Source organism: Perca flavescens, chromosome 21 (genome assembly GCF_004354835.1).
Source record: "Perca flavescens isolate YP-PL-M2 chromosome 21, PFLA_1.0, whole genome shotgun sequence".
NCBI lineage: Eukaryota > Metazoa > Chordata > Actinopteri > Perciformes > Percidae > Perca > Perca flavescens.
The window spans coordinates 17,212,162-17,223,030 of NC_041351.1; the positions used below are offsets into that span (position 1 = coordinate 17,212,162).

Sequence of the window (10,869 nt, forward strand, 5' to 3'; positions counted from 1 at the left end):
GAGCAACATAAATCCCATGTAAAGGTTTTATAAGAAGTAAAAAAGAAACCCCTGACAAAGTGTGATATATTTTATGATGAAGCCTACCTGAGCACAAACTTTATGCATTGTGAATTCATCTCTGCACCATAAATCTGCATTAAGTGACAAATCGTTTTTCAGTTGTCTGCTGCTTTTTATAAAGATTGAGAAAATTTAACAGGATTCCAAATGTAAGTGCTGTGTAGACTACATTTTACTGCTTGACCTCAGAAATTTTCTATACAACTGATCATGGAATTTCTTCTAAAAAGGACTATGCTGCTGGTGGGTATTTCTATATTATTTTTTCTGTTTACTGTATGGATTATTTTGTCCACAATGTTTGCACAACCACTCGTTAATTCATATACAACAGACAATTTTTTAATTTAAATGCTTTTAAGGGTTTAATCAGATGTTGGGAGCATCTTTATAAGAAAGAAAATCTTTGATCATTTTGCATAAGGATGTGTTGCTCCAACATCTAATTACACCCTGAAAAGCATTTAAATAAAAATAATCTGTTGCATATGTCAATTTTAAACAAATAGAAAAATTACACATAATTGAGGCATCCACTCTCAACTTTCAGGAAACAATGTTTTAATTCAGGTCCAAATACAACTAGGATTTATCTGGCATTTAAGATTTTGGAGAATTTCATGTTAAGAACAATCTCAGTTAGGAAGCTACACAGTGAAGTCAATGAATGATTTATCCAAAGCTTCTATTGAAGTTTTCGAATTAAGCTTTAAATGTCTGTCGTCATATTTTATGACGTGATCACCCTTAAAAAAAAAATCCCCAAACAAAATCCTCAAATTGGTTATATGTATGTAATCTATGGTGCTAGACCGCCCCATTAATACAGGTGTGTTCCTCCTTTTGTGTGCAGCAAGTGGGAAAGCAGTTTTGACAACAGTGAACATTTGTGTTTTTAAAAAGGTTAAACACCAACAAAGATGGATTGAAGCAGAATATTTCATTTGAATGAAAACATTGTGACTTTTTGGAAATTATTAAATCCCTTTTTTTTTTTCCTTCAATACATTTTGACTTTTGGAATTAACAGCGCTCTGGAGTTATTGTGGATGTTTGGATCACAGAAGTCTGAAACAATCCTACGCAGCCACCACTGGAATCTAATTCTACAAATACTAGAACACTAATAATATTAGTGTAGCCTAATCTTTGTCTTCAACTGTGCAGAAATACCGAAACAAAGAATAGACATGCAAAAACAAAAGAAGAAAAAAATGGCACAGCATTAGAAATGTTGATTTAGAATTTGAATGTCAATGTTACAAATAAAGCTTTGAACTATTTGGTACAGCCCTAAACATAATGTATTGTTAATGATTAACTGACTTTCACAAATTTCTCTTAAAAATTCATTCAGCAGGACATTTATAACACTCAACAAAAGCATACAAATAACAGGAATAACACCATTTAGCTACTTATTGACTACCAGACTCATTTTAAAAAATGTACCTCTTCAGCTTGTGGCATGACCATCATTTAAACCACATTTCATATAGGAAGAGTGTACAGTTGTTTTTTTTAGAAACATTTCACAGTACTGCAGCCTCTGATCTGTGATCAGTCCCACCTCATCCCAACTACTGGAGTCCAGTACACACCAGCACAAGCGTGTGAGGGTCAAGGACCCTTCCTGCTTGTTTGTCGTTTCCTTGCACTAGCTGCCGTCACCATTGGCCTTGACCACATTTGGCGAGCTCTGGTCCATCGGCCAATCCCGGAGAAACAGCAGGTCCGCTGATTCGCTCCCCGAGCCGCTCTGGTCCGGCAGGCCTGGCCTTGTCCTTGGCCTTCTCTCATTTCAGTGAGATTGTTCAGGGTGGTTAGATCACCCTCCGTCAAATATTGGTAAACCACCTCTTCAAATACAAGAAATGAAAGTTATTTTCTCTTGTTTTACCGGCCGTAGAACACTTGTATTCATCCAAAGGTAAGTACTAACCTGTAAAGGTTAAGGCCGTTCCCAGCTATCAGAGACTTTTTCAGGGGCACTCAGTCGCCTCAGACTCTGAAGCACAGTTTGCAGGGTCCCAGCTATAACGATGAAAGAAGCAGACACCAGCATTAGACTCCACTGACAACACAAAACCACATGAATCACTGAGCATTACACCATCTTACCCAGTTCTTCTTCATAGGAATCCAGCTTCCTTAGTAGCTCTGCAACACTGGAGCACGTCAGGCCCTCCCTGGCTGCAACGAGAAGTAAAATATTACTTCTTACTAAAATTAAAATCACAAAATGTAAGGTGTTATCCCGCACAGTACAGCTCAACCCACCTTTAATACCATTGTCAACTTTTGTTTTATCTTCCACGCCAGTGTAAGAGCTGCTATTCCCATCAGTAGTGAAACAGGAGAGCAGTTCAGTGCTGCAGGCCCTGGACTTTGCCAGTGTGGCGCTCATTTCCTGAGTCAGCCGGTGGTTCTCCACCAGCTCAGCATGGACCCTCCTCCATGCCATCTTGTCCTCCATCAGACATCCCTCCATCACGTTACGCAGCTCCTTCTCCTGAGACACCTGGCTCTTCAGGCTCTCTGCCTCCTCAACGTGCTACATATGGACAGTTAGTTAAATGTGGGGAAAAGGTTTTCAGTTGTGCTCATTTTCAGGTTCACAATTGTATTTAGAGGTTGTACCAGAATATAGGTTTGTGGTTTAATTTTCCAAAAACACAGCTGCAGCTCCTCTTTTCACCCTGTGTGTTGAGCTCTCGGTTTAAATTACCAAGTGAGGCATTGCACTTCTGTCACTTTGTTGGGAGTCGCACATGCGCAGTAGCTAGGTAAGCACTGCTAGCCAGTCAGAAGCAGAGTATGAAGGTGGAAGTAAAGGCTGGACTACAATAGCGCTGTTTGGAGCAATTTGTGAAGTGTTTTCTCTGGAAAATGGTAAATCCCTTTGGGGTGGACTTTGGGCTTTTTCACTTTGTAAACCTATAACGTGCACAAAAAGATATATAACACAAAGGAAAAGCCAAAAGTCAGAAATGTGTATGGCAGTTCCAGTGAGAGTCTGTAGTTACTTTGTGTAGCTGAATGGCCATCTCCTGCATCTCAGCTTCAAGTTTGTCAGCATAAGCCTGTTCCAGAACGTCACTGGGTGGTCGAGCACTGCTGTGCCACCTTGCAATAGCCAAGGTCATCATACGCTTGGGTCCAAACAATCTGGAGAGCAAGAATTAATTCAGCATTTCATACTATGAGAAAAACACTGTATGTGCTGGAGTAAATGCGAAAGAGTCTCTTACGTGATCCCTATTTCTTTGAGATCATTTTCAGTCAGGGTGAGAAATATCCGCAGGTCAATGTCTTGCTCCTCGAGTACGGGAAGATACTTAGAGAAGCCAATTTGTTCCAAGAACTCTGCCAGATCCTACAGGAATGGAAGATTTTAGACCCAAGGCAGTCCAGAATAAACTGGACGGACACACACACAGAGAGCAAACGTAGACATGCCTTTGGACCAGTGTAGGCGGGTTGAAGACCAGCATGTGCGAGCATCCCACAGTTTCCTGTACCACTGGAGTGAGCTGCATCATTGCTTCCACGGCGACTCTTGCCTTTTGAGTGATGGCCCTTGTTTACTCTGCGAGAGCTGCTCTTTTTGCACTGGTCAGAGTCCTGGTGGTGAAAGGGACACCTGTCACAGAGATATCTAAATAACATCTAGTGTTTGACCCTAAATCCGTGGGATTGCTGTGCTCTTGTTTTCACCTCGTTACTCTCCACTGAGCCTTCCCAGTTGAGGCCAATCACATGAGGCAGGCCTTCGCTACTGCTGCTGCTGCTCCTCATGGTGGGCATGTCATTGTCAAAGAATGGACTGTCATCTGTGGCGGTATCATAAAATACGTAATTGCTTTGGCAGACTCCCAGTTTAACTGAGGACATTACTTATCTTAGATTACAGTATTTTTTTGTCGTCCATTTCTTCCAAAGAAAAGTAACTATTTCCATTAAGTAGTCCAGATGTCACAAAACGCTAGTAATCGTGTACCTCTCACCTCTGCTGCTATTGCTCTGGCCGTCCAGCTCGTTGATGGGTGAGGTCACGTCACGGTAGCGGATGCCCTCACTCGTCATGTAGCCTGGCACTGCTGCAGGAGGCTCTGAGGAGAAAAGCAGTATTAAACTTCTTCCCTACTCACGAGTAGGCATGGGCCGGTTACCGGCTTCAAGGTATACCATGGTTTGAAAAAGTCACTGTTTCCAAACCACTAAAATTTCTAGTCTACAAGGACAGAAAGTGCAGTTTAGAAATCTCTCTCCCTGCCAGTGTGCAGCGTGTTTTAAAAATAAAATACATTGTGTTCAATGGAGAAGTTTTTTTTTTTTAGCCAGACATTTCAAAAATACTATATTTAGAGGTGTAATTGCAATACCGTGAAATTTTTGTTGAAGGTTATACCGTCAGAATCTCATACAGGCCCATGCCTACTCATGAGTCATGACTATAGTTATGAATGGCAGCATGTTGACTGCAACAAAACTGAGTTTTTCAGCACTCAAGGAAAAACTATCCGCTGTACACAAAGTAGTGTAAGTGTCAATCAACCTCCTTAATGCACGGACTGTATTTCCTTTTTAAGGAACTTTTGTGTAATTTGACTTAACTGGAGCCACTATACTCTGAACAGGTGACTGGTATGAATACAGGTTGGCAGACTGGATATCTTATGCAACACTACCACACAGCTTGCTGGTGCCTCCTACTCCAAACTTGGCAATGGCCTGGGGCCCATCATGGATGCTAACGCCTTTAGCTCGGTTTCGGCTTGGCCTTATCCGTGGGGGCGTGCTGTCCGAGTCCTCAGAGGAGCTCAGGTCTTCAAAATGGCCTGACGAGTTAGAACAGAAAAAAAAAAAAAAAAATCTCTCAAAATAAAATGCATAGAAAGGATAACAACATATTTTGTAAAAATAAATAAACATGGAGAAGTTGAGCTGTATCAACAAGCACCTGGTTTGGTCCTTGGAGAACGTGAGTCAATGAGACTGACAATCTTGGTATAGCTGTACAGCATGGCTAGGGCACGGGCAGTCTCTCCTTTGGCGTTGCGGTCGTCTACTTTAACTTTCTGTAAATTATTCAGTCAGGATCATAATGAATTAACTCATAATTAATGACAACGAGCCCCTTCTTTGTGTCACATCATCATCACTCGTCCTCCGTGGCGTGCAAATGTAACCTACTCACATGATCAAGCAGGTACTGTACAATGATTTCATGTCCAGAAGCAGCAGCCTCCATCAGGGGAGTGAAACCAGACCCTGGCTCCCTGTGGATGAAAGAAAAAAAAATTAACAATTCTGAAGTGTTGCAGTGGCTTTGGGATGAATGAAGACACTTACTTGACATTGGCATCAGCATTGTTATCCAGCAGGAACCTGACCATCTGCTGGTGGCCTGTGCTCGTGCAGTGGAACAGAGCGGTCCAGCCTCGAGAGTCCTTTAGCTCCAACTCAGCACCTTGCTTTTGGGGTAAGAAAAACAAAATGCCTTTCATACTCTGAATAACAAAGTGTTACATAGAACCATAAATCTAACACCTTATCAAGAAAATAACAAAAAACGTGGGTATGTTTTGTCAAAGGTTTTATTTTAGCATGAAAAAAAACTGTTTAGACGTAAGGCAACTAAACCATCCTTGTGGGTAATTTTAAAGCCAACATCTGGGTTTTGAGAGTAACCTGCTGTACAGCAACCTATTGCGTTGAAATGGCCTTTATGACATCAGTGTTTGCTACCGTTTGCCTTCTGGGTTTGATTTTCTAATGACCCTTTTATAAATGCAATGCTTTTCAGCAACAGACAATCCAATCACTCTGCATGGTGTCATTTTGTCACTGAAGTGTGACCATGTTGCATGGTGATTTTTGCATTCATAAATAAAACTTTTCTGAACACGTGTTGTGCTTGGATTTCTGAACACACCAACATAGCATGGCATTAACTGTTAGTGTCTGACGGAGCCATTTTGTACCTGAAGCAGAAAGTATGCAATACTTTCATTCCCACAGCTTGCTGCCAGCATCAAGGGCGTTAATCCTTTGGAAGTAGTAGCATTTACATTCACCCCTGCCTCCAGTAGGAGATTTGCAATGTTGTCATGGCCAATGTAAGATGCATACATCAGTGGGGTCCATCCTCCAATGTTATTGCCATTCAGGTCCACCTCACCTCTGAAAAAAGATCCAAATGCTGTGGATAATACAAACACATCTGGTGATACGGTTGTTGTTATTATGGTTATTTAGGCACCCACTTTTGGATGCACTCTACCACCACATCATACTGGCCGATGGAGCAGGCGGTGTGGAGGTCCAGAGGGACGTCTAGCTCCTCAGGCCGCACCAGGGAGTCCCCCAGCCACAGGGAGAGGCTGGCACCCAGCTGCTCTGATTCACTGGCTTCGTCACTTAGCTCAGACATTTTGCACGTCTTCACTCGTCCCTCCACACACCTGAAAACAAAGGTTTAATTTGAGATAAATATAAAAATAACCCATATCATTCCAGATTACTGCATCCCCTGAGTTTCTCTTGTTAAAGAACATCACTTGTTTTTTTCCTATGAAAATTGAAATTCCCATTTTAACTTGATTAATCCCATCTTGTATTTTCTGAACTAGCTATAGCTTCTACATGTATCTCCCTCTTTTCCGCAAAGCCCTGCCAAATGCAAACAGTGCTCTTCCCATGTCCCAATTGAAAATGTCCACTTTTTATCGTTATTAAACGATAGCAACAACTTCTGCAATCCCTCCATACTTGTTTCAGCACGATTTAACGGTATTTCATCTTTCCCTGGTGCAGTCTTCCAACTTTTTAGGCAGTGCCCCCCTAATTCTGCCATGCTAAATGGGACATTTTGTTCAAGCTCCAGCTTTCAACTTTACTCTTTAGCTAGCTCAATGTTAGCTTCGTTAGATAAGTTAGCCCGGTGTGAACGTCTCCCTACACCAACCTAATGCACTATGAATAAAGGTAATTTACTAAACGAACTAGCTAGCTAATATTTCACAATACAACCGAATGTCAAACGTTAAAAACTTACAGGTAACGTTAGCTTGCTGAAGCGGCTGAAACTTTTTGGTTTTGTGTCACGATAAATTGTGCTCGTGTTGAACCATGCCCCGCCGTTTCCTGTGTGAGAGGTCCGGCTAGCAAAATTACGAATCCCACTATGTCCACGCCAAGACCCGCCCTAAGAAGAAGCTCGATTGGTTGGGGTTAGGCATTTCACCTCGAGTGGTTAAAGTTAGGGTTAGGGGATTGGTCAGGGGATAGGACCTGTACATGTAAGCATGGACGCCTGGCCAATAATAGTGTGTGAACACTATTGAAGGGCGGGTCTTGGCGTGGCCATAGTGGGATTCGTAATATCGCGTCCGGCTAAACTTTTTCAAGAGCACATACCGTACACACTAATATAATAATGACTGGCCGGTGTTATCTTAAACTCATTGCATGCAACCTTTTATAACCTCTTTGACCCTCACCCAAAAAAACAAACCTGCATTGACCTGACCTCAATGTAGTAGCTGCTGATGAGGAAAACGTTATAATTTCACACATACACACACATTTAAAAAGAAAATACAATGCAAACAAAAATACAAAATACACTTTTATTTAGATATATGGTACAAGCCGTCAGCAATTCCAGTTATTTTAGGTGTTGTGATTGTTTTTCTCGCAGCTCACAAACCACAAGCACAGTCCAACATTATGTTTGGGTGAAATGTGTCTTCAGGGTACAAATCAGAGAAAATTGAAGCGAAACTCCTCCTTTGAGGGATTAAAGACAAAAGCTGGAGTCTCCTCCTGCCTCTGTGCTTTCAGGTGTGTATCCTGGGCTCCAGTTTGTTGCAGGTTCCCCTCTGTGGCTGGTGTCTGGCTTTTGACGTCAGCTCTCCGGTGGAAAACAGACTTCTTTGGAGAATCCGACACAAATTTGACCTGACTGGATGCAATTTCTGTTGGAATTGGAGAAATCTGTCAATTAACAGCATTTTGACCAAACCTAGAAGTTCTTTTACAATTCATGAGTCATTTTTACTGTTCAAATCACTTGACTGCTGCAACCCACTCACCACTCTGAATGAGTTTGTACTGCTTGCTCTTTTCCTCTTCCATTTTCTTCCTGTAATCTCCCGTCATGGCTCTCATCACCTGCCTCTTCTTGGCCAGGGGAGCTTTGGAGCTTTGTAGAGTCTTCAGGGCACGAGAGGCTTCCTCCTCTGCGTGGAGAATGCTATTAACGTGTGTGCTGTATACACTACACTATATTTTTTAGTCACACCAGGCTTCACATGGTCTGAGTAATCATATCCTAAACATATTTTGTATGAACAGGTGATGTAGAAATTAAATGTTATACTCTGTTTCGGTGTACTCTTCTGGGACTTTATTCCCAATTCCAGCTGCTCGATGCACCAGTCCAGCTGTCTGTTCAGCTGCTCCTCTGCACTCTGAAACACAGTCACATTCGGACATCCAATCAACTAGAACCCACCATGATTACTTTAAAGGAAATTATTTCGTACTGACCAGCTCTGTGTCCTCGCCTCCTTGACACCCCTCAGCCGAACTAGGCGTCTGCTGCGATTCGGTGCTACCTGAGTGGTTTTTCTTTCCAGATTTCTTCTTCTTCTTCTTCTTTGCTTTTGATTGCGTTGACGGCTCAGGATGAGAGTTAACCTCCTGCAGCGGGGAAGGCTTTTCCTCTTGGACACATTGTTGGCTGCCTGGAGAGGAAGTGTCTGGGGTCTCTGCCGTCTCCATGTTTTCCACAGGTGGAACAGGAGGAATTTGAAAGTTGAAGGCAAAAGCAGAGCCCTGTCTTGTAAAGGATATCCGGCTCGCTGCTGGTTGGGTCACGTATGATGGAGATGTTGTCTCCTGAAGTGCGGGAGAGTTGTCAGGGACGAAGTTGAATCTAAAGGTGTTGTCACTGCGAGTCCAGAGGGGATTCTCAGCTCTGTCGTTGACAGGAGCAGAACTGTTTGACTTTGGTTCAATATCTGTTGCACGAACAAACACACACACACACACACACACACACACACACACACACACACACACACACACACACACACACACACACACACACAATATTAGGATATAACTTACCTTTGGGGGCATTGCATTGACTTAGAATTGCATTAATTACCCCCAAACGTAGCCTACTCTAACTTTAACTGAAACAGATACACGCAATTAAATGTATAAAATGATCAAACATTTTTCAGAAAAAACGATTAAAACAATTTAAATCCGCAAATACGGCCTATATTAGACCACACAAGTGCATACAGCAAGAAATGCGTTTAGCTTGTGCTGTGTAAGATTTGTAATTCAGTTATAATGTACCTATCAACAGCAGCCTTTGCTCGGCCATGCTGATTCTTCCAGTGTTGCAGGTTTTCAGCTGAAAGGTGCCTGTTATACGGAACTATTTTATTCGACGCTTCAGGATACGGACATGCTCAGCGGAACAGGCTCAAGTTTTTAGCCAATATTTGTAAAATACTTCTATTTGCTTGGTTTCCGTAAAATCATGTTGTTTTCAGACTTACCACCGGTGTCACCTGAGAATAGGCCCGTCTGGTAATATTTCCCCAACGCCTGTCGTTCCGCTTGGTGGCGTTCTCCATAGATATATATAAAGGCGTTCTCATCATGACCCAGATAGGCTAGTTTACTGAGTGGATTCATTTGACAAAACAACGTTTTTAATCACTGCAAAAAAACCTTATAGACTGATTTGATGTTTCTCATCTATGAAAAATAAACAAAGACATTGAAAAATGGTAAATAGGATCAAGGAAATAATTGCAAATCATTTGAAAATAAGGCTTAATTTCTTAATGTTACAGTCTGAGTAAAAACCAAATCAAAAAACAAAAGTGAGGTATGAGAGAACATATGAAAATATAAAATCAAAAGGTGTAAGCAATATAAAGATGACAACAACAGTAAACCAGATAAACAAAATTGCAATCATAAAAAGGCTACAATCAAGGTTCAAAAGTTCAAGGTTCTTTATTGGTTATGTGCACAACCATATGTGCACAGCAATAACAAAAGTATTCGTTGGCAATGAAAATCTTAAAGAAAAACACACGTAAAAGCAAAATAATCTAATCTTATCTCGTGCAAGTTAAGATATAGGGCAAAAATATAAACAAATAAAATATAATGTAAGTAATATAACTATATATAATATAATTTGTGTAGACAGTATTGCAAATATATAAAAGTAATGTAAAAAAGAATGTGATAATGTAAATATAGGCTATAAGTAAAAAATATTTATATATTTGGATCCGCTTCCAGCTGAACTCTCCTCTTTGAACACAAGCACAAAGGATGTTGTGTCCTAAATAAATGTAAATGTAAATGACCAGTCCGGCGTGTTGCCTAAACAGATGTTGAGCTCGCAGTGAGCACACCAGAAATGAATGAAACAGAATGATCCATCCAGGTTCTGTCAGCAGAAGCATGATGCTAAATTTGTCTGTGGTGCTCCGTAAAACTCTTCACACAACGCCTTGTGTTTTTTCTCAACAATTCCTGGGTATACAGAGATTTGTTTATGCAGCTCAGCTCATGCTGTCGATGTACAATACTTGGTTGGTTTCCAAAATAGAATAATAGAGGTTTCCTTCCTTTGGTTAAAACAGGTCTATGGTGAGTTTTTATTTTCCTTTTTTTTTGAGGCGTTCTGTTATTCCCTTTGTTTTGTTTTCAGATTATAACCAAATATGGACTCAGAACATCTGGCGTGTACTAGACTGA

General features: G+C 41.2%; 2 protein-coding genes across 2 annotated transcripts; both read right to left on the reverse strand.

Annotated features, from left to right (window-relative positions):
- Positions 1 to 600: 600 nt before the first annotated feature.
- On the reverse strand, positions 601 to 7,222 carry anks3 (ankyrin repeat and sterile alpha motif domain containing 3). Its single transcript, XM_028568684.1, has 16 exons — positions 7,124 to 7,222; positions 6,333 to 6,530; positions 6,051 to 6,249; positions 5,419 to 5,540; positions 5,264 to 5,345; positions 5,027 to 5,144; positions 4,755 to 4,904; positions 4,071 to 4,175; positions 3,781 to 3,896; positions 3,523 to 3,687; positions 3,315 to 3,439; positions 3,090 to 3,231; positions 2,344 to 2,617; positions 2,185 to 2,256; positions 2,006 to 2,097; positions 601 to 1,922 (listed from the first exon to the last, which is right to left on the reverse strand). The coding sequence occupies exons 2-15, from the start codon at positions 6,497 to 6,499 to the stop codon at positions 2,015 to 2,017; spliced, it is 1,920 nt and encodes a 639-aa protein (XP_028424485.1). The 5' UTR covers positions 6,500 to 6,530; positions 7,124 to 7,222; the 3' UTR covers positions 601 to 1,922; positions 2,006 to 2,014.
- A 461-nt stretch (positions 7,223 to 7,683) lies between these two features.
- c21h8orf33 (chromosome 21 C8orf33 homolog) lies at positions 7,684 to 9,689 on the reverse strand. The gene is made up of 6 exons (XM_028568221.1): positions 9,648 to 9,689; positions 9,442 to 9,510; positions 8,620 to 9,092; positions 8,450 to 8,540; positions 8,163 to 8,309; positions 7,684 to 8,045 (listed from the first exon to the last, which is right to left on the reverse strand). The coding sequence occupies exons 2-6, from the start codon at positions 9,467 to 9,469 to the stop codon at positions 7,831 to 7,833; spliced, it is 954 nt and encodes a 317-aa protein (XP_028424022.1). The 5' UTR covers positions 9,470 to 9,510; positions 9,648 to 9,689; the 3' UTR covers positions 7,684 to 7,830.
- Between the last annotated feature and the right edge of the window lie 1,180 nt (positions 9,690 to 10,869).